Here is a 27866-nt window from a genome sequence, read left to right as displayed (position 1 = left end):
GGAAAAATTTTGAGATCCTTGCCCGATCGATTCCAGCCAAAAGTTACGGCTATTGAGGAGGCTCAAGATGTTGATAACCTCAAGCTGGATCACTTGGTTGGAAATCTCCAAACTTATGAAACACATAGGAATTTCAAAAAGAAACAAAAAGATGCTATTGCTTTTAGTAGTGCTCATAGAGTTGGAAAGGATTCTGATGAGGATTGTGAGATAGATTCTAAGATTACGGCTATTTTTGTTAAACAAATTAAAAAATCTTTTTTGAAAAAGAATCCTAATCTTTTAGAATCTACTCATACTCATAAATCTAAAAGCAAAGATAAACTTAAAATTAATTCTATAGCCAAGAAGGAGAAATGAAAGATACAAGGGAACTCTGAAAGAGTCCAATGCTACGAATGCCAAGGATTTGGCCACTTTGCTTTAGAATGCCCCACTCGTTTGAAGAAGAAGAAAGCCCTCGCCATCACTTGGGATGATACATCAGAATCTGATGAAGATGAAAGTGACAACGAAGATCAAGGCAAAGAGGGACATAAACAATTCCTTGCTTTCATGGCGGCTTCCGAAACTAAAGGATGAACAGAGTATCCGAAGAGCCCGGTTGAGAATGCCACTGATGATGAATCCTCGGGAAGTAATGATGAAGATCTTGAGGCAAGCTTATGAAAAGTTGTATCAGGAATCTCTTAAGTTATCCAAATTGAATGACAAACTCACTATGAAACTCAAAGCATATGAAAGTGAGAATGTCAAACTAAAGGAGGAGATTTCCAAGGCTAGGATTGATGCCATCAAGATAGCTAATGATCGACAAGCTCTTTGTGCAAAACTCTTGACTTGTGAGATAGAAAGGAATGAGCTACAGCAAATCTATGCAACATATGAAGAAAAAATTGAAACTCTCGAGATGTCTCAAGTTGCTTTGGAAGAACTAATGATCAAGAAAGAGGAAGAACTCAAGTGTGCTTTGGCTACCATTGATCTTTGGAACAGAGGATCAAAGACTTTGGACAATATCATTGGGTCTCAACAAATTTGTTCTAACAAGAGTGGCATTGGCTTTGGTGATAACAAAGAGCAAAAACAGAGTGCATCTACATCCCATGATATAAGAACTCATGGAAAGGGAGAACAAAAAATTCAACATAAGGATGGACTTCTCAAACTTTCTAGAGTTGGTAAGGTAAAAGAAAAGAAGGTACACCCTATACACCTTATTTTTATTTGTCATCATTGTGGTATGCATGGTCATATTCGCCCTTATTGTTATAAGTTGCATGGGAAAGTGTGTTTGCCTAGACCTAAAAATAGGAAGTTGGAAACCAAGTCGAGACGGGTTCCCATTGCAGGGGAAAGAAACCACAACGTCAAGACACCACCCAAGAACCACAATTCTTACCACTTTGTTCATACTAAAGCAGTTTGGGTGAGAAAACTTGACTTGTGCTAATTTGTTTATTCATTTTAGTTTTTAAGTTTCTGTGTGTTTTTTTTTTTTTGGTCATTTAATGTGTGCCTGTTCGTTTTCTGTATTACTTTGTTTAGAAAAAAAAAATGAAAAAAAAAAATCCAAAAAGATTTTCTTAGTATGGTTTTGCAAACTTGAAATTTTTGAGTGGTCTTTGGTGCATATTGGAATTGATAAGAATATCCATTACATGTTAATATGTGTGTGCTTTCTATGGTCATTACTCATTTTGGAGTGTTTGTTCTTTGATTAGTATGTCTCATTCTGTACACACTCTTGGATTAGCAAATATCAGAGTCTTCTGCCTTAGTGATTTTTTTTTTCCTATGGACTTCTGGCATTGTATCTTTTGCTTTTCTAGAGGAATTGACCTATACTAGCATATCATGGGTGATGTTGAGTCTCTTAACCATTTTCCATCTTTTTGCATCTTCATGGCTTTTCCCTCTATTTTTTGTAGTCCAGCCATGAGGAAAAGGCTATCTCAGAGTCACCAACCAGGCCATCCTTATTATATCCATACTTTTCTGGTTCGGTTTCCATACTCTTGAGCGTGTCAGCCGTCAATGAGTGTGCAAAAGAAAGAAAAAATGTGCAAAAGAAAGAAACAAAAAAAAAAAAAGATGTGCAAAAGAAAGAAAAGAAAAAGATTTAAAAAATAAATAAAAATAAAGGATTCATTGATTGAGGAGGAGCCTCCGCCTTTACTCACCAAATACCTCTTGATTCCTATTGGTTTGACTTTCCTTTGTTGTGCTTAGATTTTCTTGTCGGAGGTCCAGCTTTCAGATCACTACTAGGATTTGAATCTTGTGTTTGTCAAACTCCAAGAGTCACACACACACACTTTTATCATGGGATCTATGCTTTTTACATAATGCATCACTTTCTTTTATGAGGAATCTTCTAGAGGCTGTGCACATTGTGTTTTCAAGTAATTGTACTTCTTGGATAATCTTGTGTGTTTCAAGGTAGAAATCTGAAATTCCTTACTTGCTCCACCATATTATTTTATTTTATTTTTTTTGTCGTTTTCTTCTTGTTCATTGTTTTTAGTAAGGGAAAGTTTGGTTTATCATTACAAGAGTTTGCTAGCATGAACACTTTGATTTGTTTGGTAAGGGAGATTGGCTATAGTTGTTTTGCATATTGCTATGCACTGCTTCTTTATTATTTCTTTCTTGCATGCTCCTGATATTTACATAATCTTATCTTTGCTTGTGTGGTTTCTGATCTTGCTTTAGTTGATTGAGCTCCATTTGTCAATTCGTGACAAAAAGGGGGAGTATTGTTGTCCGGTGCATGTGTCTTAAGATTTCATGTATTCAAGCCATGTGTCGGGTGCATGTGTCTTAGTTTTCAGGTTTTCATGCTACATGTTTTTAAAATCTTCAAGTCGCATCTATTTATGTTTTCCATCTCATGCTTTAAACGCTTCAAGATAATCTAACCATATGTTTATTGTTTTTTCATATACTCTTGTGGGACTAATAGTTGTTTTGGAGATTGTGGCACTAATAGCTGTTTTGCAGATCTTAACCTTGAGAAAGAAGTTTGTGTTTGTTGGCTGTAATGGGTTGGGGTGATTAGGATTTTATTTGTTATGTGAGTTTTGTCACGGCATTGCCAAAGGGAGAGATTGTTAGGTTTTTATTCTTGGCAATCCCGTTTGACAAAACTCCTTTCAGTTGTACTTATTTTCGTACTTTTTATTTCAGTGAAACTATGAGTTTTTAGATGCGAATTCAACCCGAATTCTGCCTTGCAGAGAAGTTTGTGATGTTAATGTTTTCAAGATTGCCACTTTGCTGATTATGACGGGGATCGAGCTGCCCGGTCAGCTCGCTGGGGTCCAGGGGGCAGCGCTCCTTGGTGGGTCTGGGGTAGCGCCCAGGCGGGGTCATGGGGCAGCGCCCCCGAAGCAAAATGCAATTTTGCATTCGAAGTTGTATGTCCTCCCTTGCTCGCTCGAGCGAAGGAGTTCTCGCTCAAATGAAGGTTGCGTCTGTGTAAAAACCTGGAAGAGATGATTTTACGCTCGAGCGCTGGTTGTTTGGCTCGAGCGAAGCCACTTATGGAAAACACGCGTTTTTGGTTCCTCGCTCGAGTGAGAGAGTCTTCGCTCGAGCGAGCTTCGTAGTCCCAGATTTCTATAAGTACGGGTTTCTGTTAGATTTTACGATTACTCCTCCAGATCTTCTTCTTGGATATTAAGGTTTACATCTGGGGATATTTTGCTAGTTTTCTTTGATGTTTTGATTGAGTATTCAACTCATGGTTTAAAGAGTATACATCAAAGGATTATTTGTTTGTTCTACACAAAAGAGAGAGTTGTTCTTCGGTGGATTCTGAAGAATTCGAGCCTAAAGCTTTGATGGATTCTAGAGTGGCTCATCGTCAAGACAATTCTGAGGTGAAGACGGGATTGGAAGAAGCACATAGGGGTTGGTTCAATTCGGGCGTGGATTCGCTAGGTAATTGAGAGTATACTTGTGTAATTCCTTTATGTTTTTTTAGTGGATTGTTTTGTGGCTTTTGCCCGTGATTTTTTTTTATCACAATTGGAGGTGTCCAATTGTGATTTTTCCACGTAAAATCGTTGTGTCGATTTGTCTTGATTGTTTGATTGAGATTGTTATATACTGCTTAAAATTGATACATAATCACAAATCAACATATAGGGAATTTTTACATTTTTCAAAGATAAACATGACCCATTCGTGGGACGAATCGCCAGGGCTGTGCTACCCAAAAAGTTCAAGGCACCGTCGTTCACCCTCTACAATGGAAAATCAGACCCCACTGAAAGTATTTTTAGAGTAATACTTGTTACTTGACACTTTTTAAATTATTTTTCAAATTGTTAATATAAAAGTAATGAGTGATTATTTAGATCAATAAATATCAATTTATATCACTATATGTATTTATTTTAAAAACACTAAATAATTTGTGTTAATAAAATCTGTAAAACCGCATAATGTACACATAACTTTAAATAAAAAGTTGCATTTCATATATAATTAAATTTCAAAGACATGTTAATCCTCAAATCTCTTTTGTTTTATGTTACAAGGTTTTTTAATTTTTTTTTGTCAACCCTTTCATTCTCTCTCTTTACTATCCTATGATCGGAAACGCCTCTAAAAAAATTTAAAATATAATATTATTATTTCAAAAATACTCTTAAAATTCTAAAAGCATTTACAAAAAAATGGATGCCATTGTCGCTTCCTTCTTGTTGCCTACTAGTTTTGTGGACAAAAAAAACAAAAATATTTTAAGATCCATACTAGGGAAAAATTTTAAACATTCACTTTTGCTTCAACCATTTTATCATTGAGTTAATTAATTGTACACCTAACTTTAAATAGTAGGTTAAATGGCATCCACAATCAGATTTGGATAAATTACACTTAGCTCTATCTAGCTCTTAAATTTTTTTTTTTGTTTATTCTTAAAATTAACTTTTGTTTAAAATTGTATAAAAAATATCATAATAACTGTTACATAATATAAAAAATATATTATTATATTAGAATTTTAGTTTATATTAGAGTTATAAGTTATATATAATAAAATACATAACTGTTAATATCTTATTTTTTGTTCCATTTTTAATAAAAATTAACTTTAGAAATAACTGAAAAAAACTTGAAATATGAAAGATTAAAGTGAAAAAAAATAAATTTTAAAGGCTAAAATGATAAAATGATTAAACATAAAAAGACAAAATGTAATTTTTCCATTAGATTTGAAAGACGTGTTAATCCTCAAATTCTTCTTGTCTTATGTTACGAAGTTCTTATAAACTTTTTTGTGAACCATCTCTTTCTCTCTCTTCACCATTTGCATTTAATGGATCACAACTTGTAGGCAACACGAAGGGTAGTGACAAGGTCCGTGGCAATCAGTTTGTTTGGTTTTATAATTTAGGATTTATTTTTTAAATAATTAAAATTTTGTATTTTTTTATTTTTACTGAATTTTTTTAATATTTTTAGTAATTTATTTAATTTTTAAATATGCCTAACATAAATACATTACAAAGTATAATATTTGTGAAAAAAAATCTTAAAAAAATTTACCAAATATCAAAAATAAAAAATAAATAAATAAAAATTCAGTACATTTTTCATATTTTTTTTTATATTTATTGATTTTTAAAATATTATCTAAAAAATAAAAAAAAAATGCTTAATATTTTAAAAATATTCACTAAAAATTAAAAAAATACAAAAAATAAAAAGCTCAACTTCTTTAAATCCAAAAAATTAAAACCAAACACAGTGATTCACTTCCCTTTTCTTTTTTTTTTTTGTACAGTAATTGCTTTTAGAATTTTAGGGGTATTTTCTAGAATTACAACATCATTCTCTGACATGGGTAAGCCTATAAAGGTTATACCCCACCATTTAGGGCCCAACACATAATTCAACTACTAAAGCCCAATGTTGCTGGAACTTAACATGGCATTAAGAACCATTGACATCTAAACACGTGGCAAAAGAAGGACAAACCACATAAGCAGACAAAGATCCTGCAAAGTTATCACACTGCACATCAGCCGTTAATGAAACCCCTTACAGCATTTATTGCGATAACCCCTCCCCGTCGAGACAGAACGGCCTCACCATGAACAAGGCAAGCTAGAACATAGACTTTCGGCCAAGATGACAGGTCAGAAGGGACAACGAAATGATTACCAGAGGATATAAGCAGCCGTCGAAGATAAGAAGAAGGTTAAGCTTTCTATCACTAATCTATCTCTACACTCCATCTCTCTTTCTAACTTGCTCGTCGGAGGGTTCCCTGGGGGACTCCCAGTTCCCCGTTGAACTCTTATGCAGGTCTCTCCGTAGGCTTGGTATCTCGGGCACCGGTGAGGGAAGCGTGGATCGACCCGACCCGTTCCATCTGGAACACGCTGTAACATCATTTTCTAACCTTCTGATTTTTGGATCTTTTCAACCCCCCCCCCTCCGGCCCAAAATATATCACTTAACAAGTTTTAAACATTTTGCCTCAACCATTTTATCCTTGACTTAATTGTTTAGTATCGTTTTTATATTTTGTTTTTATTTTGAAACCACCTAATTTTTAGAAAAATGTTGCCAAGTCCCTACGTACGTACCATGACTCCGTATTCTTAAAACATCATAATTTCTCTCCAATCTAAATCAGATTAGAGGATACTATTGGACTTCTATGAGCCTACCACAGAGTTTGTATCGACAATCTGAATCGTTCAATGTGTAAGACTTGTTAAATATTTTATTTCTACAAAAAATCATATTGATCAGATATTGATAGCCACTTAATCATATAATATTTGTATAAACAATTTATTTTGAAAATTATACTTACCATTGATACAAATGTGATCTAATCAAGTGACTATCGATATCTGATTAACGTAATTTTTTATATAGATGCAGTACTCGAAGAATCCTACATATTGAACGGTTTGAATTATCTATTCAAACTCCATAATAAACCCACAAAAGCTCAACAATAATCTCCAATTTAAAACTTTACTGGAGACGAGCCTCTCCCTTCTTGAAATGCTTGCTAGGAACCCTAGTTCCACGAAAAAAAAAATTAATAAAAAGTTTACATAACAACAATCATGGTGGACTATTAAATAAAAAGTGCTGCTTCAGACCCCCAGTGACATGGCACGCTGCCGTTCGCTGAAAAAAAAAAAAAAAATTTTTTGGGCCAATCACGAGTTTACACGCACGACCCCCAGTGACCCCCACTGGGGTCTTAGGCATTTTTCTTAAATAAAATATTATCAAATTGTATTGATTTAAGGTTTACTTATTTTTTTGACTTTTTTTGGGGCTTATTTTCGTTTTTATTAAATTTTTTCAAAAAGCTTTTAAGTTATTAGATTCAATTCGACGAGATGAATAAGAAATTTATAATTTTTTTTAAAAAATTCAAAAGAATCCAAAAAAGTCAAGTAATATTAAACAAAATATTATCAAATTGTATTGGTTTGAGGTTTTCTTATTTTTTGACTTTTTTTTTTTTTGGGACTTATTTTCATTTTTAGTAAATTTCTTTTTGAAGTTTTTCAAAAAAATTTAAGCTATTAGATTCAGCTAGATAGGACGAACCAAAAAAATTATAATTTTCTAAAAAAATTTCAAAAAAATCTAAAAGGACAAAAATAAATAAAAAATATTAAACTCTTTTAGCTTATTTAATTTTTAGAAAAATGTTGCCAAGTCCCTACATACCATCTAGTTCAGAAAAAAAGTCCCTACTGCGTAACCATGATTCCATGATTAATATTTTTGAAATGCTTGTAAGGGACCCTTAGTTTCACTAAAAAAAATAAAAATAAAGTGTACATAACAACAATCATGGTTGAATATTAAATAAAATATTATCAAATTGTATTCACTTTGTTTGGTTCTGGTTTTCAAAAAACAGTTTTTAAAAAATTCTACTTTTTTATTTTTTATATTTTAATGTTTTTAATGAATTTTTTTAATATTTTAAGCAATTTTTTTAATTTTTAAACACGCCTAACATAAATACACTTAAAAATATAATATTTGTGAAATTTTTTTTAAAAAAATACACTAAATATCAAAAAAATACGAAAATTCAGTATATTTTTCATATTTTTGTATATTTATTAATTTTTTAAAATATCTTTTCACAAAGATTTTACTATTATATACATCTAAGTAAGGTGTATCTAAAAAAGTAAAAAAACTTGCTTAAAATTTTAAAAATATTCACTAAAAACAAAACAAACAAACAAAAAAATACGAAAAATAAAAACTCAATTTTCAAAAAACTTTATTCAAAAAATTGAAATCAAACAAATTGATTAGTTTGAGGTTTGCTTATTTTCTGTTTTTAGTGAATTTTTTTAAAAAAAAGTTCAAAAAGCTTAAAACTATTAGATTCAACTCAACAAAAAGAACCGAAAAATTATAAGCTTTTTAAAAAATTCCAAAAAAAGTCTAAAATAGAAAAATAAGCAAAAAATAGTAAACTATTTTGGCTTAAATTTTTCTTTTTCTTTTTTTTTTGAAAATTTTCAAAAAGAAATATGCTTTTTAAATTCGTCTCGACAAGACAGACATAAAAAAAAAAATGACATAATTTTTAAAATAAGTTAGTAAACACAAAAAAAATTCAAAAAAAGAGGTGACTTTTTTAAATGTTGCCAAAAGAGGATTAAAAATTAAGACTCATTGACCAATGTGTTAATCACATACCATGAAATTTGTGAAATAAAAATTAAAAAAAAAAAAATTGAGTTTGCTTCATATTAAGATCTTAATATGAGATAACTTGATGGTCTATAGAGCCCACCACGTGTTCTGTTTCGATAATCCAAATCGTTCATTTTGTAAGACCCTCAATGTATATTATCCATGAAAAAATTTATTCGATCCAATAATCACAACTTTTTAATTTATGGTATTTGCCTTCGAAAAAATGGACGACAAATATATTTTTGAAATGCACCGTCCATTTTTTAGAGACAAATGTTATAAAATAAAAATGTTATAATTATCGGATTCACCTAAATTTTTTCATAAATGATATACATTGAGAGATTTACGAAATGAACAGTTCGGATCATTAGAATGAAACCCGTGGTAGGCCTTATAGAGGTCCCTCAAATTCTCTCATGTTAAGATCTCCGCATGAGACAAAACCCAACCCAAAAAGAAAATCTCATCATTACATTTACACATCTTTTGTTTTTTCAAATTTTAACTTCAAAATTAAAAATTTATCATACGTTATCGGATCACTCTCTATTTTTTTTATTTTTTTTTTGCATATTTTTCCTTAAAAGATCAATTAAAATAATCAATGCGAAACCACCCTTCAATTGAGACAAAAAGACTTCCATCAAAATTATTTTGATTGTAAAGATTAAAGGTTTTTTATTTTATTTTATTTTAAGATTTGGTGAAGATTAAAGATATTATTTTGTCTTTTATATAAAAAAAATTATAATACAAAAATTTATAAAGAATCCCCAATTAGATTTTTTTCCTTGTCCCTTAAATATTTTTTTAGACTATTAAATAGGCTTGAGCTGTCTCTGCATTAATCAAAGAAAAAATTAACATTAGAGTAGAGATAAGATAACAAGGTTTTCCTACAAAAACTTCCCAGCCATGATACAAACATGTACTAACAAACAAGTTACAACAAAATTTTCTTTCTTAAAAGGGAAATTACAATTCAGTGTATTTTATAAAAAATAATTATAAATATATTAAAAATCTTGTGATTTTAATTATTAATATTCATAAAGTTTATCATTGATTTGTAATTATTTTTTAAAACTTACAATTTCCATTCTTAAAAAATCCAAAATCTCAATTCAAAAAAAGAAAAAAGAAAAACAAACAAACAAACAAAACAAAAAATCACTAAAAAAAATTTAAAACCTAAAAAGTCACTAAAAAAAGTTATATACAACTTAAAAAAGTCATTATGTAACACATTAAATTTTTTGAACTCATAAAAAACTAAAAAATTATTTCACCAAAAAAAAAAAAGAAAGGGTTTCGTGAAATGACCCCCAAATTTTGGTTGTCTTAAGGTCTGCTCTGGGATTTTGCGCTTTTTTTTTTTTTTTTCGGAACCAAGACTTTTCGTAGGGTTTGGGGTTGGCCCCAACAAGCAGTTATATAACATGACACAACATATAAGGTTGGTTTTTTTGTTTTGTTTTGTTTTGTTTTGTTTTTTTTTTCCTTCGGAATACATACAAGGTTTAAGAAATAGACAACCTTGCTTTGTTTGTACAGTGACGCTCACATGATATGTGCACTCTTTTGTGCTCTCTCACCTAATTCTGGAATTCTGTTGTTGCTTTTGAATTCATCAAAATATGTTTGTATCATAAATTTGAGTAGGAATTTAAAAATTATCTTTTTTTTTTTCTTTATAAATTTCTACCTAACTTCATATTCAAACATATCCCAAAAGTTTGATTCATTTTAACCCTAATCTCCGACCTTATTCCATGAGAGAAAAATTGTTTATACAAGGAAGGTGAAAAATTCAGAGATCGGCTTCTCTCGAGTCTTCCATCAAACTAGAGAGATATGTTGGATCCAGTGGGCCCACTTTTAGATTCCATTTTGATAATCTAAATAATTTACATTTTTGGGTTTGTCGAGTACACCATTCATGTGAAAAATCAAGTTAATCGGATAATGGCAACTACATGTTCAGACCAGTTTTGTATGAAAAAAATGAACGGTGAAAAAATAAATGGTTCATACAAAATTGATTTGAATACATGATTTTCGTTATCCAATCAACTTAATTTTTAACAGGCATGATATATATACTTGATGGATCCTAAAACGTAAATGGTTCGAATCATCAAAACAGAGCCCAAAAATCGGCCTACTATAGATCGGATTGAACTGTAAAATTCACACCATCTCAATGGTTGAACCAATAGGTGGTCCGACAAAAAGTACAAAATGGACCAATAAGGTGATGTGTATTGTTCTCATGTGTGAACAAATTTACACTTCCATTCCATAAGTGCAATTTTTAGGAGAAACAGACTTCTCTCCGGTCTATAAAATTGACTAGGCTCGTCTAGTTGCCTTGTTGTGGGTTCATTCGGGTCGACCTTAGTGTTCCAAACCGTTCAGCTGAGATGATTATCTATGCAAAAAATTAAATTGATCAGATATCGCTTGATATATGATTGGATTATGTGACTTTAAAAAATGGATGGCCTATTATCAAAATTGTCCATTTCTTTTAAAGCCAAACTTAATTCGAACATGTGACTATCAATTTCAAACCAACCAAAATTAAAGTTTTAAAGACAAAAATTTACGGACAAAATCACTATTTAGGGATGAAATATTTTTGTTATAAAAAATGTCATTATTATATGTTGAAAATACACCACCAGCTAGCTCAGCTGCTAACTCAGCTAGACTAGGTTGCAGTCATACCTCCAAGCTACAGCTCCTACCACAGCTTCAACCTCAGCTATCAGTTTAGATATTTTGAAAAAATATTTTGTAGAATTAGTTAGGAGTTAGTTGTAGTGGTTGTTAGTTTGTTAGAGTGTTGTATATAAATATAAGTCATGTATGTACTTGAGATTCATTGTGACTGAAACAGATTTGATTACAAACTTCTTTATGGTATCAGAGCCTCAGAAGCTCTATCGAGCAACTGATCTATGACAACATCACTTTCTTCTTCTCTTCTTTTGAATCTGACATTATTGATCTCTAATCTATCATCCTTTGTTACAATGAAGCTAGATGGAACAAATTTCATCATCTGGCAATCTCAGCTCTTGAATGTTCTTCGAGCAACCAATCTGCTTGGTTATGTTGATGGCTCAATCATATGTCCTTCATCTACAATCATTGATTCAATAGGGAGTTTAGTGCCTAATCCCGACTTTCTTCAATGGACTATGATTGATGCACATTTATTAAGTTGCATCACTGCAACTCTTACACCATTGATTTATATATATGTTCTGCAATTTCATCACTGTTCAGAGGTATGGACATCTCTGCAAAAGAGATTTACGACTTTATCTCGTTCGCATGTTCATCAATTAAAAAATAAACTGAATAATGTTGCTAAGAAATCAGATACAATGGAAGAATATCTGTCCAAAATCAAGGTCATAGTTAGTTAGTTAGCTTTTGGCCTCTGTTATCATTGATGATGAGAATCTGGTCCTCATTACTTTGAATGGTCTTCTTTCAGAGTATGATGCTTTTTCCACCACAATTCGTGCTAGACAAGAGGTTATTACTATGGATAATCTCTCCTCCTTGCTATGTTCGGAGGCTCTTCATTTAGATTCGAAGAATAAACAATCTGCAGGATCAACTGTAGCTTTTTCTACGGTTAAAGGATCTGACAATTCACGAGCTAAGTCTTTTAATTAACCTCGTGGTTGATCTTATTCTAGAGGAGGAAGAGGTGATCATATTCAAGGATTCTACAAAAGATATAGATATAGAGGACATGGAGGATCTTACAGAGGTTCTGGTAGTGGTAGATTTCGAGGTCAAGGATCAAGAGTTTCTAATCAATTCTGTCAGATTTGTGGAGGTTCTAGTCATTCTGCCTTAGACTGTTGGCATTGTATGGATCCACAATACTCTTCATTTCAATCACAGTCTTCCTAACCAAGCAACTTCAGTTTACAGTCACCATCAAGATTTGTTACTGCTTCCAATGCTTCTATGTCTCAATCCTCATCATCTGCTCCACGTCCATAGTTCTTGGATTCTGCAGCTACAAATCATATGACCAATGATCTTGGCCAACTCAGTTGTTATCGGCCCTATCAAGGATCAGATCAGATTACTATAAGAGATGGTAACTCTATTCCTATACAACATATTGGTAAAGGTCTTCTTCCCACTCCTCATCATTTCTTTAAGCTTAACAATGTGCTTCATATAGATTCTTTATCATCTAATTTGGTCTCTGTTCGCAAATTGGCTCAAGATAACAATTGCATTATCAGTTTTGATGATACTCATTTTGTGATTCAGGACAAGGTTACGAAGAGAATTTTTCACAAAAGCTCTAATCTGCATGACTTGTACCATTTCTTTTCTATTGCTGCCTCACCCACTCTCACTCTTCATTCTCCAGCCACACACACCAGTTTATCTGCTCTCACTCCTCACTCTGCAGCAACACACACAAGTTTCATATCTCAAGTGCATTCTAGTTCTTCTGCTGGTAATCCTATATGGCATAATAGGTTAGGCCATCCTAGTAGTTTGAAATTCAAGCATCTTAGGCCTCATTTGCATCTTAAAAATCATGCTTCTGTTCAGGTTCATGCCTGTGTTAATTGTTGTGTTGCCAAGAGTCACAAATTACCTTTTTCATTGTCTAATTCCACTGTTAATAAACCTTTTGCTTTAATACGCAGTGATATTTGGGGCCCCTTTTCATCCACTTCTGGTTACAAATGCTATGTTATCTTTGTGGATGATTTTAGTATATTCACATGGTTGTATCCATTAACTTACAAGAGTGAAGTATATGATAAGTTTCTTGAATTCAAAGCTTATGCAGAAAAACAATTTTCTACATCTCTTCAAATTCTTAGAACTGATGGTGGCACAGAGTTTTTTAGTAATAAAATGAAGCAATTTACTATTTCTCAAGGTATTGTGCATCAACACTCATGTCCCTATACACCATCTCAGAATGGTGTGGCTGAAAGAAAGCACAGACACCTCACTGAAATTGCAATTACTTTTCCTTTCCGAAGTACCAAAAAAAAAAAAAAAAAGAAATTGCGATTGTTTTATTTCATCACTCATTGGTTCCTCTCCATTACTGGTTTGATGCCATTGCTTGTGCCACTTATCTCATAAATAGACTGCCTTTTTCCAAACTGGCATACAAAACTCATTTTGAAACTCTCTTTTATAGCCCTCCAAATTTTTCTATTCTTAAAGTGTTTGGTTGTTAGTGTTTCCCTTGGCTTAAACCCTACATTGCTACAAAATTGCAGCCTAAATCTATTAAGTGTGTTTTCTTAGGCTATCATCCTTTTACTAAAGGTTACAGGTGCCTTGATCCCAAAACTGGCACCATTTACCTTTCTAGACATGTGTTATTCAATGAACAAGTTTTTCCTTTTGCTCACTTGTCTTCTTCCTCTTTTCCTTCTTCCTCTTAGTTACCTTCTCTTCAGTCATTTTTCTGGGACTCTCCTTTTCCATCATTTTCTTCTATTAAACATCATTCTTCTTCTTTCAGCACTCCTAATTCTTCTGCTGCTACTCTTAGCCCTTCTTCATCTCAGTCCTAGTCTTCTTCATCTCAGTCACAGTCTTCCTTACCTTTTCTTACTTCTCCTCCTCAGTCTTCTATTCCTATTAACTCTATTTCCATTTACTTACCTACACTTGCTCCCTCTTCTGCCCTTCCTTCAGTTCCTTCTCTTTTTAACTACCATCCTATGGTTACTAGATTCAAAGCTACCTTGTCTACTGTTAAGACACCTGCATCTTCTTCATATACTGATATTGAGCCTCCTACTCATAAGGAAGCTTTACTTACTCCTATTTGGAAACAAGCTATGCTTGAGGAGTTCCAAGCTTTACAAAACCAACACACTTGGTCTTTGGTTTCTCTTCCTCAATGCAAGACTGCATAGGTTGCAAGTGGGTGTTCAAAATCAAACGCAATTTAGATGGAACAGTGGCTAGGCATAAAGCCAGATTGGTTGCTAAAGGTTATCTCCAACAGGAGGGAATTGATTTTCAGGAAACTTTTAGCCAAGTTGTTAAATTACCAACAATTCATGTACTGTTATGTCTTGCTCTTTATCACAATTGGCCTATCAAGCAATTAGATATTTCTAATGCTTTTTTTCATGGGATCTTAGAAGATAAGGTTTACATGTTACAACTACCAGGGTTTGATGATCAGTCTCCTAATTCTCAACTTGTTTGCAAACTTCATAAGGCCTTGTATGGTCTTAAACAAGTCCCAAGAGCTTGGTACTCCACATTCTTCTCTTTTTTGCTGTCTCAAGGATTCAAGAACAATAAATATGACTCTTCTCTGTTTATTAAAAAAGCTGGTTCTATCTTTCTTACCTTACTTGTTTATGTTGATGATATATTGATCACTGGTAATGATGATACACATATTCAAGCTCTTATTACTCAGATGTATCAAGTTTTTTCTATGACGGAGCTTGGTTCTATTTCCTATTTTCTTGGCATCTCAGTTGATACCTCTGGTTCCACCACCGTTCTATCTCAAAAGAAGTATGCTCAAGATATTCTTCTTAAAGCTGGTATGTTGGATTACAAAGCTTGCTCATCTCTTATCTCTGTCAAGTCTGGTTTGTCTGCACATTCAGATGAGCCATTTGCTAATCCATCTGTCTATAGAAGCATCGTTGGAGCCTTACAATATTTGACAATTACCAAACCTGATATCTCATTTGTTGTGAATCAATTGTGTCAACATATGCATAATCCCACTATTGGTCACTATGCTGGTGTAAAGAGGTTGCTCAAGTTCATTAAGGGCACCATATTTCATGGTCTAACCCATAACCCCAGCTTATTTGATCTTCATGCTTCTTCCGATTCCAATTGGGCTAGAGACTCTGTTGATAGAAAATCAACCTCAGGGTATTGTGTATTTTTAGGATCCAATCTCGTTTCTTGGTCATTTAAAAAGCAAGCCACTGTCTCTCGATCTTTTACTGAAGCAGAGTACAGATTTTTAGCTCATACTGTAGCAGAGCTTGCTTGGCTTGGTATGTTGCTTCAGGATTTTTCCATTGTCCCTCCTAGAGTTCCTCTTCTCTAGTGTGACAATGTATTTGCTATTGCTCTGGCTTCCAACCTTGTCTTCCATTCCAAATCATTGTTCAGCTGGCAGATGTCTTCACTAAGCCTTTATCTGTCTCTAGATTTTCCTATCTTAAAGACAAGCTCATGTCAGTTTCTCCCTTTATCAGCTTGCAAGGGAATGTTGAAGATACACCACCAGCTAGCTTAGCTGCTAGCTCAGCTAGACTACATTGCAGTCGTAGCTCCAAGCTACAACTCCTACCACAGCTTCAACCTCAGCTATCAGTTTAGATATTTTGAAAAGATATTTTATAGAATTAGTTAAGAGTTAGTTGTAGTGGTTGTTAGTTTGTTAGAGTATTGTATATAAATATAAGTGATGTATGTACTTGAGATTCATTGTAAATGCACTACAAGAATTTACACAATTGGCGACCATTTTTGCCGACCAAAAAAATTTTTGTCGCAAAAAAATGACATTTGGCGACCAAATATTAATTAGTTGCGAATGATCATTATTTTTGGCGACCAAATATTATTGGTCGCAGAAGGTGGTATGCTTTTGCTGACCAACTATAAATTTGGTCGCGAAAGGTCACATATTTTTTGGCGACCAAAATTTTGGTCGCCAAAAACTTATTTTCAACAACCAAAAAAAATTAGTCGCCAAATTAGCACTTTTAGCGACTAATATTTTAGTCGCCGTTGATTGAGATTTGGCAACTAAAAAAATTTGTCGGCAAAGGGTACATTTTCTGCGACTAATCTGATATTTTGGTCGCCAAAAATTTGAGAGGGAATTTTGAAACGTGGGGCGGGAATTAAAATTTTTGCACTAGGAAAACAGAAAAAAAAATTAAAAAAAAGCCCTGTCTATCTCGCAAGCTCCATCGTAGCTGTGAAAACTCCAGTCTATCTCTCGCAAGCTTCTCTCTCGCAAGCTCCATCGTAGGTCTTCACTCTGTCCATCTTGAGCTCCATTGCAGATCAGTTAAGATCTACATGCTTCAGTAGATATATATCTGAGACTTCTTTGCTTCACCAACACTCCAGTCTATCTCTCTCTCTATATCTATATCTATATCTATATGTCGAGAGAGAAAACGCATAGTAGAGAGAGTAAGCAAAGGTACAGATCTAGATCTGTGGCGTGTGTGAAAAAGATGAACTCCATTGTAATGACATCAAAGATCTTACTGATTGCGGTCTTCGTCTTCGATGTCATTGCCTTTGCGTTGGCTGTTGCTGCTGAGCAGAGGTGAAGCACTGTAAGCTCCGTTCCAATGGAGTTGATGTTGTGAATTGAATTTTAATTGAAGCTCTGTTCCAATGGAGTCAACTTTATCTGTAACAACAACAACACTCTTCATTTGTCGTCTACACCGTTCGATTCATTGCCAATCCGTGTCTCTTCAACTCACACGACCTTTCAATGGCGAGTCTCAGAGATCAAAAGCATTGAATTCAATCTCTCATTCCCTAAATTCGCTCACGACTTTGTGTTCTGTTCGCTCTCGCTTGCACGGTGCTGCTTCGCTCCCTTCCGCAGCTGGCGGTGACACGGTGATTTTGATTTGTCTCTTTTCTCCCTCTTTGTCTCTTTTCTTCCCGTGATTTTGATTTGTTCTTTATAATACTCGTTCAAAGGTTCCGATCACTATTGAAACTCATAATCTGTAATGGGTCTCTTTTGTTTTGATCGATCAATTGGTATTTTTGGGTTTAGATCCTTTGTTGCAGATCGTTCTTGTTTCAATTCCAATTTTGGGAATCTGATTTGGGTTTTGCTGAATTTTTTGTTGGATGATTGTTTAAAGAATTTTAATAAATTATTCGATGAATTATCCCATTTATGATGTAAATATTTGGTTGTGGACAAATTATTCGATGAATTATCCCATAATTATTGCTTATTGCAATGTAATTCCCCATGTTGCAGTTCATGAGGCTTGCATATTTAATTGGTTCAGATATAGAAAGAAGTCCTGTCAACAGGTAGAAACACAACTTTTTAGCATACCAATCCTATTTGAAAGTAGTAGTCAGCATTGCCAAAGAGTTCCTTTGATGTTGCACTGTGGTCCTCCAACTCTCTTTCTAATATATTTTTCTTTTGTGCAGTGCTTCACTCAGCATGCTACCTTGGCCTAAGCCCGCAGTTTGGCCTTTAGTTCCACCTGATGCTTCATCTGAGGTGTTTGAGAAGGAAAAGGTGAGGTTTTTAATTTGGTATTATTGACATGTAACTAGGAAAAGGCTTGTAAATTTGAGCACTGATATAAATTATAATTCACATGTGTAGGGAATGTTTATCCTGAATTGGCTATATTGATGCCTATGACACTTAGTATTCTTTGGCTCAATAAGAATTTATAATTCTATGCAGTGAAATGGGTGCACTAAAGACACTCAATAAATTAATAATATAGCATGTACATGTTGTAGTTTATAAGAAATAATGATGTTTGACGCAGAAGTTTTTGGGTATATTGTTGGCCTCAGACTACACTCTGTCTGATGCCTCCAAGGTGAGGTCTGATGTAGATATCTTGAAGCACAATCCAATGCCTGATTATCATTTTACATTATATGTCTAGTTTTTTATCCTGCATATTTTGTCTTTTTAGTTGACATCTTCCTTAGAAGAGGATGCATAGAAGTTGTTGGGTAAACTATATTAAGGGATGTTGTCTAAAACTTTCAATGAGTCTGTGAGGTTATGTGTCTTTGATGGGCAATGATCAGCTGCCACTTAAATCTATGTCATCTTAGAAGGGGGTTTGAATTTGACTAATCACTAAATGCTTAATACACCTAATGAAACTGATTTTATATTAAATCTTAACAAAAAAATTTAATCCATAGATTTTCAATTTCTATTAGCTGTCAAAAGTTTCCGGTTTAATTTTGAATTATGCCAAACAAACCCTTTCTCTCCTCTTTTAAAGCTATGGCTATGTTATCTCCTTGATATGATTTTCTATGAATTAATTTGATTCACCAGATCCTTGTTCTTCATTTATAGAATTAAGATGAGTCTTTTGCACAATTATCATTTTTGGTGTAAATGATATATTTTTTTTTTCATTTTTTTTTATTGTTATTTCTGTGATCCTCCTTTCTACTTGTAGATTTCACTGTTGAGCTCAACCTCAGTGTTGTCAGCAAACCTCAAGAGGCGATTAGTATTTTAGGCAAATCTCAAGGGCAATTACAATCACCCTTTACTTTTCCTAATAATATACGAGAACACCCCTTATGGTAACTAAACATTAAAAAAAAACATAACTAAAGATGGTGTTGTCAGCAATTTGATATTTTAAAATATAAAACAATGCTCTTATTACATATAACTTATAAGATATGAAAAAAAAGAGTCCCAATTAATACACATTTATGTGTCTTTGGGAGGAGAAAGATTGGGTACACACCTTATTTATCAAAAAAAAAGAAAAAAAAAGATTGGGTATACATCTAACCTTTGACATAGTGCACAAAGTGATTGCTCCGAGACTTAAACCCATAACCTCAAGGTTATTAGGCCAATGTTATATAACTTATAAGATATAAGAATGCCCTCAATTAGATAAAAATGACAAGACAATTATGTCTTTAATAATAAAATGTAACATCCTAAGTACAATTTAAAATTTATTAGGTTCGCATAAAAAATAAAAATTAAGTTGTGTATGCATCTTAATTCATATCCTCATAAAAAAATCAAATAAAAATATGGTAATAATATACAAATGTATCACACTTTATCAAACCAACAAGAAAAAAGGGGCTAAATTTAGGAGATGTGATAGACCAAAATTAATGACCAATACTATTATCAGGTAGTTTTTGTTTTTGCTAAATAAAATATAAAACATTTGATTCTAAGTTGTCATATGTTGCTTGGGCAAACACCAGATTAACTTCACATTAGGCAGCCTGATAAATTTATTGAGATTCTTTTTATGTTATTTGATCAGATGCATATGTATCTTGGATAGAGGTTAAGTTTTAATGCCCGTTGTAACAAGCCCGCGGGGGACCTCGCCACAGCTTGGACTCGACTTTCGTAGTCACGGTTCTAAGTCTGAACCAAAGAGTCCAAATCCGGCAAATCGTTTTGAGAAAAACAGATTTTTGAAAGAAGTGCCAAACATGGACTGCTTTGCCAGATACAGAGTCGCCACCTAAATGTTTTTTTTTTTTAATGGGAAATTTAGGAAACCCTGACTCGTTTGCCTAAGGCCACGTGTCCGTCATCACCAAAGTTGCCTCGGCTCGGGAACTTGGGTACGATTGGGGAAGGTCACTTCGTGAGCACCCCCGCTCGCCCGATCAAAGATCGGCCTCTACTAACCATGATATCTATTTTTGAAAACATTGTGTGTTCTTATTCCGGTTATTTAGCCTAGGTTACTATGTGATGCACACAGCATATAAGTATAGACTGAGTCGCCTGAATTGGAACAAAACATTTCATGCTTGTTTATTTGAAAGATGGTTTGCTACTCGCAAGTAGGCTTAGAATGCAGATTTTGCCACCCGCAGGTGGGCTTAGAAAAGATGGTTTTGCCACTATCTAGTGGGCTTAAAGCAAACAGTTGATGATTTATTCCAATCCAAGTAACCCAACCTTCACCCACAGGCATTCAGGCAGATATATCACATAAGCACATAGCCTCATGGTAAGCATGCTGTTCATGGCAGTCACTCACACGCATGCAAGGATGCTAAAGCATAAAACTTACCGGGTACTCCAAGCCAAAATAGAAACTACATTAGAAATCATGCATGAATCCAAAGTATACAGAGATGCCTAATGCAACACATGCAAAAATGCAACTATAGCAGGCTCGGCTATTCTAAGATGGCATATGAAATGTTACAACTATCATGTATTCAATTTGGAATTGAAAGTACAATGCAGTTAGTATGATGCACCGAGCTCGGTGCATGCAATACAGATGAATGATGCAAACATGCTGTCATACTGTATGCTAATTTAAACATGCCCTAATCTAACCATCAAAAGCGGATAAATAAAAGGGAGAAAGACGTGGGGTTGGAAGACATACAACACACGCACGCACACTTATTACAGCTGTGCCCTCGCACAGAGGGTCCGAATAAATAATACAGTCCCAAATAAAAGAATATTACAGTCCGAATATTACAGTCCAAATAATATACAAATTCCTATTTAATTAATGAATTAACTAAGAAAGCAAGTAAAACTGGCATGCAAGCCAGGGACTGCCTCGCTTCTGATGGATGATGTATGTCCGGGTTGTCTTGCGCGGAAATCCACCGGGATGCCCCAATTAGCCTCTGTTTAGCAGTTATTCTTGGAAAGCGTGCCAAACTCTGGAAGTTTGCTGATTCTTCATTTTGCTGCAACAGAGAGCAGGAAAGGGGCATAGCAATGTATTTTCATAGATATATGCATGCCTCGATCCTCGTGCCACCAATCACGCATACCGAGGCATGATGGCCGAGGAGTCGAATTGCACAACTCAATATAGAATGAATGCACGTGAAAACACAACAAAACCTAACTCCATCATGGATGATCCGGAGTGTCGGTGACTGGGAAATTGAGACACATTCCGTCACTCGGAGTACGAAATGCACCTCGTTTTCCGTGCCCGGGCTAACTCCTATCCCGAACACGATGCAATATGCACGACATGCATGAAATGCAACTAAGATACAATCCTAACATACACAATGCTATAAAAATGAGATGCCTCGAAATGCGTACACGCGGGCACGCAAATCGAGAAGATGACAGAATGGGATCTAAGATACAACCTAGTATGCACAACGCTGTGAAAATGAGATGCCTCGAAATGCATGCACATGGGCACGCAAACCGAGGCGATGCAAAAATGCGATGCGATGACATGAAAACATGATATGGGCTTATACCAACATGAGTGAGCCTCAGCCACACTCACATAGGATGCCGGCGGATGAAAATGAAGTGCCTTGAAATGCGTGCACACGGGCACGCAAACCGAGGCGATGGTAGAATGCGATGCGATGATATGAAAACATGATATGGGCTTATACCAACATGAGTGAGCCTCAGCCACACTCACATAGGATGCCGGCGGATGAAAATGAAGTGCCTCGAAATGCGTGCACACGGGCACGCAAACCGAGGCGATGGTAGAATGCGATGCGATGACATGAAAACATGATATGCAAACATGGTAATGGGATTTCAGCACTGAAAAGTGGGGGAAAGCAGCCCCGAAATGAGACGAAAGTACTCCCGAAGCATGAAATGATCTCGAAATGCAGCATTAGGCACCCGGAATGGCCTATAGCTATGCCAAACATGCATAATATGGACATGCAATGCAAAGACAGAAGCTAGACAGTCCAAAAAAAGGAATTTTCACAGTTATAAACATGGCCAAACAGCAAGCATAGGTAGGGCAAAAATGGCATGCAAGAATAGGGGCCAAGAAAGGGGTAATGAAGCAAGTGATATAAACAAAATCCAAACTGAAAAATTTTCTTCTACAACATTGAAGAGGGACCAAAAATATGAATATTTACAGTATATGGTAAACCTCAAATCAATATACAAACATGCTAAAAAAAGGCACAAGATTGAGGCTCAAAAGGTGCTATAACATGAAGTATACAAAATAATCACCAAACATAAAAAAAATGTTAATGAAACATGAAGTATAGGCCAAAATAAGACTATTTCCAGAACTGTAAAATGGCCAAAAACAAAAGCAAAGGGGGCTACCAATTTATGCAAAAATGGGGCCAAATAAGGGATATAAAGGGAAGTATAACATGGAGGCATCAAATGGTGAGGGGCCCTTCAACAATGTTGAAGAAGGGCCCAAAATAAGAATATTCACAGATTACATCATGCTCAAAAACAGATTACTCATGGGCCAAAAATAGCATGCAAGATTATGACGTATAAGAGGATTAATGAAGCAAGTGCATCATGGAGGGCTCAAACAGGGTTGAGTCCTTAATGAAAAGTGAAAATGAGCTCAAAAGAAGGCCCCTTTCAGTTAGGGCCGGAGCTTGAAACAAAAAGCATATAGGGCTTACAAATGGATCAAGAAAAAGGGTCAAAGAGGAGAAATGTCATTCACCCTTGAAGACTAAAGCTTTTGTTGCTTCTTGGATCAATTTGCAGCTCCTTTAGCCTTTGAGAAGCCTTCCTTGTTGCTGGAAATGAAGTGGTGATGATAGAGCTTGGTGGTGTAGAAGAAATGGTGATTAGGGATTTGGAAGTTTTCAAGGAAATGAGAGGGATAAAGAGGGATTTGTGTATGGAAGCTTGAAGACAAATTTTTCTAACCCCAACAAATGATATGGCTTGCTGGTTATAAGGGCCAAAAAGGGGGTGTAAAGGTGGGGGAAAAGGAGACAAACTTTCCCCCACAAAATATCCCCCGGATAAAGATATTTTCTGGGGGATAAAGCCCTATAGTTGTAAAGTGAATCTGAGAGGATCACGGCCGGCCAGGTATCTTTGCTGCAGGTGGCCGGCTGGCCACATCCCCTAGCCGGCCGGCTAGGGGTCAAAAGGGTCAAGCTGATTTAGTGGCCGGCCACCAACTGATGGTGTCCTCCTATGTGTGTACAACACAACCCTGTGGTTAAAAGTCCAAGAAAGTGGCTCGAGGGTGTTCAACATTAGCTCGGAAAGAGGGGTTCAAAAGGGTCAGGTGGAATTACTGGCCGGCCACCAACTTTTAGGGTCCTCTCATGTGTGTACATCACAAATATGTGGTTCAAAGTTCAAGAAAAAAGGCCCAAGGTGTTCAACATTAGCTCGGAAGGAGGGGGTCAAAAGGGTCAAGTAACATTAATGGCCGGCCACCAACTTTTAGGGTCCTCCCATGTGTGTACATCGCAAATATGTGGTTCAAAGTTCGAGAAAATGGGCCCAAGGTGTTCAACATTAGCCCGGAAGTGTGAAAAACGAGCGCCGGAGGGCGTCGGAGGATGTATAACTGGTTGCTGCAACAATTACTGGCCTCTCACCCTTTAGTGACCTCCCCGGTGATAAAACAGAGGTACCTGCCAAAAATGAACAAAAACCGATGCAAAACGAATGTTCGGGGGTCAAAACGCGCAGTTCGAGGTCCCGAAAATGGGCTGTTAAGCACCGAAAGTGGCGTTCGGCCACGAAGTGGGTTTCTCAGACCCCAGTGTCCCTCAAAAGGGAGCAAATAAGGAGTATGCCAAAAATCAGAGCAAATGGAGATGGTTAAGCGATCTCGAACCGAGGCACACGGCCACAAAATGTAGCCCAAGGCGACTGAGAGATGGTCTACTGGACCTCTCCCTCCCCTCAGGAAAAGAAACAGAGAAAATTGAGCCTGGTTCGCAAACCGAGGCAAAGTACAAAAGAGGGTTCGGAAGTCCGGAGGCAGGGCTCACGGCCGCAACTCTGAAACTTCTGAACGAGCACATTATGCAACATCACCAAGCGCTCAATCAGTGACATCTGAGTCTTAAGGTCGGTCAAAAATGGGGTGTCTACACCCGTCAATCGACAACCTTGACAAGGGATGTTAGTGTAATTTTTGGTTTGGTTCAGGGTTACCCTGTATTTGTTAGAAACCTCAGGGGGTGTCAATGTAATTTATTTTAATAATTATCTTCAAAACTCTTGCTGCTCATATGTTTGAGTGAGACACTATGGGTAAAATTCTACATTGGGCAGACTTTTCTCTGTTTCTTCCCCACATAGTTAATTATTAACATGAATAGGTTGTCGTAATTTTTACTACTCTAAATTGAAGCTCATTAATTATATTATTCATGTCAGTTTCACCATTTTTTTTGGGACCAAATTTATGGGGGGGTAACCTGTGATTATCATACATTCCGCATCTACATATGTTTAACACAGGAAGTGGCATTTTGATTATGGTGGTATCTTTGCAATGTTTGACCAAATTGACATTGCTATCGTGAGTAGTGAAAGTAATGAGATAAGTAGGAACTCTATAGCTGAATTCACACTTCAGTTTGTAATGAAGAGGCAAGATACACTTTGTTCTTGTGGACATTGTCAGAGTAATAAAAGCAGTGTCTTGTCTTGTTATTATTGTCTAAACTGGTGTTAGATGTGGACATGTTTTTCATGCTATGATTCCAGCAGACCATCAATATGGGGAAGTGTCTCTTATCCAGTGGAAATATTTAAACTACTGAAAAGAGAAGACTAGAGTGTACTATGAATGGGAGGAAACAGAGAACAGAAATAAAATTATTAATTTCTTCCTCGAGAATTTCTTATTATGCATTTACCAAGTTAACGATGTCTAATTTTAATCTAACAGTAGTTTGTAACTTTTTTTTTAACCCCTTGAAGTTCATAATTTTTGTAGATGTTATTACTAGTCTGTTGGTTTCTCATGTCAAATCTTTCAGGTAGATATGGATATAGAAGATGGAGATGCTGCAGGTACCTTATCTGGATCAGAAGAAAGGAGTCAGATCACAGTGCCTCTAAGAGATTTTTCACCTGATGGTATGTTTTAAGCAAACTGTATTTAACACTCTCTCTCTCTCTCTATATATATATATATTTGCCTTTTAATTGGTTATTTTCTATTTTTATGAAAGACCGTGTCAGTCAATGGTAAGTTTAACAAAGAAGCAATGTTTCAAAACATAAAGACAATAGCCATGGTATGATGGTGTCTGACAACTGCTCTATCTTGGAAACCTATGGTAGGTTAGCCAGATGCTAGGTGATCATTTGCCATGGTAGCAGATGTTTCAGCATCAATTCACACTTTATGTTATGTTATGTTATTTTTGATAATTTTTGTTAGAATAATGCTATATGTACTAAATAGTGTACCAATTGATGATGTGACATAATTTAAAAGGTTTTTGGGATTTGTAATGTGATTAATGAGTGGGGTCAATAATAATGTCATAACTAGTGTTGGTACACTAATTAGCACACTAATTGGTGCATGTAGCACCATCATTTTTGTTATAGTGCATGGGTATGGCTGATATTACATAACAGCACACAGATACTACCAATGGGGTCTACGATCACAATTTAAAACCATACTCTATCCCACTGAGTCTTGAACAGGTTTGGCTTTGCAAGTTGAACCCAATGAGTGATCAAGATAAGGAAAACACATGGTTGTATGCCTTCTCAATGTCTAGACATTTTATCTTAAATGCTAGAATCCACATACTTATCAGCCACTAGAGCCATTTACAAAGTTTGGTTGTCTTCAATGGACTCATTTTGAGAATCTGTTACTGCATCACCCTCTGCCTGTGTCCCTGATCTTAAAGCTAGCATTTGGACCAATGTTTTTTAAACAAATCCCATCAAACTACTTAGAATGAAGTCCCTGGTATCTCCTGCTCCACCTTTTGCAATATGAGTGCTGTTTAAGAAGCGTTTAAAACTCCTATCAGGCTCCTCCTCCTCAAAGATCCTGGCTTGCAGAGAACAATAACATTGCCATAATAAATGAAAATTATTGCACTGAGTGAACAGTTGGAGCGTTATTGCCCATGGGGCTTTGCTTGTTTGTGTATTCCCACATTGACAGGATTATACGTCCAATAGATGTGTGAGAAGGCATTGGGAAATACATGCTGAGGGCTGTAGTTCCTTGTGATTTATTTTGGCTTCTTTAGATGCTTGTTGCCTTTTTGTGTGTTGTATCTTGTTTGGTGGTTGTGTCCTGGGATTGCAAAATTCCACCTTTGGTGGCTATGGTAGTTTGGTACTATTATAGTTGTTAGACATAAAACATAAATAAAAAAGCTTGGTACATGTGAGTTATGGAATGGATGATGGAGATGACATCTACATGCGTTCATGGACAGGCACCATTATTGGGCCGCATAATGTAAATAACTTTTTTAAGTTCATTACGTATTCTTTTGGAACTGTCTTCTTTTATGCAGAGGCTATTTGGAAGTATATTAATGTATTATCTTTTTCTAGTCTCCAGTTTCTTCTTCTGGACTAGTGATGCTGCTTGTTGATCTTTAATTTTCCTAGTTTTAATCCTCTGACTGAGAATCTGTCTAGTCAAAAAGAGGGGGGAAAAAACTATTCCCCTGTTTTATTTTTCCTAAACTTCGCATCTTATACCTCTCAATTTACGTTCTCAATTTGTAAACATGCAGATGTTCTTCATGACAACAAGTGTAAAATTACATGGCTATCTAATGGAAATGGATAATTCATTGATGAATTTAGTTTTATGATATTTTGTGATTTCTTTGTTTTCTATAAGATGAGCATTCCCAAGTGATAATATAACAGGTTCGTGCTATCGCTTACTAGTTCTTTCCTGTTTTGTAGGAACATTTTGCAAAACGAAATAAGATGGTTCTTACTCTTAAATATACAGGTCAGTAACCTCTCACTTCCCGTTCTTGTTTGTCTTATGTTTCTTCTTGAACTGAACTTGGAGAAATTATCAAACAGAGTGCTGCGAAGGGAAATAACAAGATTTGGACCTGATCAATTTTTCTGACAAATCCTACATACATGATCCGGGCTATTCCAAGCAATGCAGCTGACAATGTGTATTGTACACTCATTGCTCAGAGTGCTGTTCATGGAGCTATGGCCGGGTACACAGGCTACACAAGTGGGCTTGTTAATGGTAGACAAACTTAAATTCCTTTCTATGTAAGTTCTTCCGGATCCTATAGTTAGTTCTATGATTGCACTCTGTTAATAATAAGGGGTATTGTCTGTGAAGCTCTTGTATTTACTCGGAGAAGAGTAGGAAAGAAGTAAAGGGTATGGTATGGAATCCAACTCCGAACATAATTGTAATCCCAGATTAATGTTGTTTGTTACGAAGTAATAATGCCCAATCAGAAATGGATAGCTAATTTTTATTAATATTATTATTATTTTTTTTTATTTTATCAAATCTTAATTGCCAAAAGACGACGCTACAATTTTATTGATGTCAATTTGTGAACTTCCTGTGAGCCAATTTGTTTTGATTTATGAAACATTGAGCCCACTTGAAAGGATCAGATGCTTTCTGGTTATTTGA

The 27866-nt window shown here is 35.2% G+C and overlaps 1 protein-coding gene across 1 annotated transcript; it reads left to right on the top strand.

Annotated features, from left to right (window-relative positions):
* Positions 1-17463: 17463 nt before the first annotated feature.
* LOC114322261 (trafficking protein particle complex II-specific subunit 130 homolog) lies at positions 17464-27742 on the top strand. The gene is made up of 5 exons (XM_082893477.1): positions 17464-17805; positions 17932-18022; positions 25234-25333; positions 27155-27203; positions 27281-27742. Exons 1-4 carry the CDS (start codon positions 17741-17743, stop codon positions 27175-27177), a joined length of 279 nt encoding a protein of 92 aa, XP_082749603.1. The 5' UTR covers positions 17464-17740; the 3' UTR covers positions 27178-27203; positions 27281-27742.
* Positions 27743-27866: the final 124 nt, after the last annotated feature.

This window comes from Camellia sinensis, chromosome 10, assembly GCF_055761805.1.
Source record: "Camellia sinensis isolate YWXY chromosome 10, ASM5576180v1, whole genome shotgun sequence".
In the NCBI taxonomy this organism is placed as follows: Eukaryota; Viridiplantae; Streptophyta; class Magnoliopsida; order Ericales; family Theaceae; genus Camellia; species Camellia sinensis.
The sequence above is the reverse complement of the archived record's forward strand: the minus strand, read 5'-3'. Positions and strand labels throughout refer to the sequence as shown.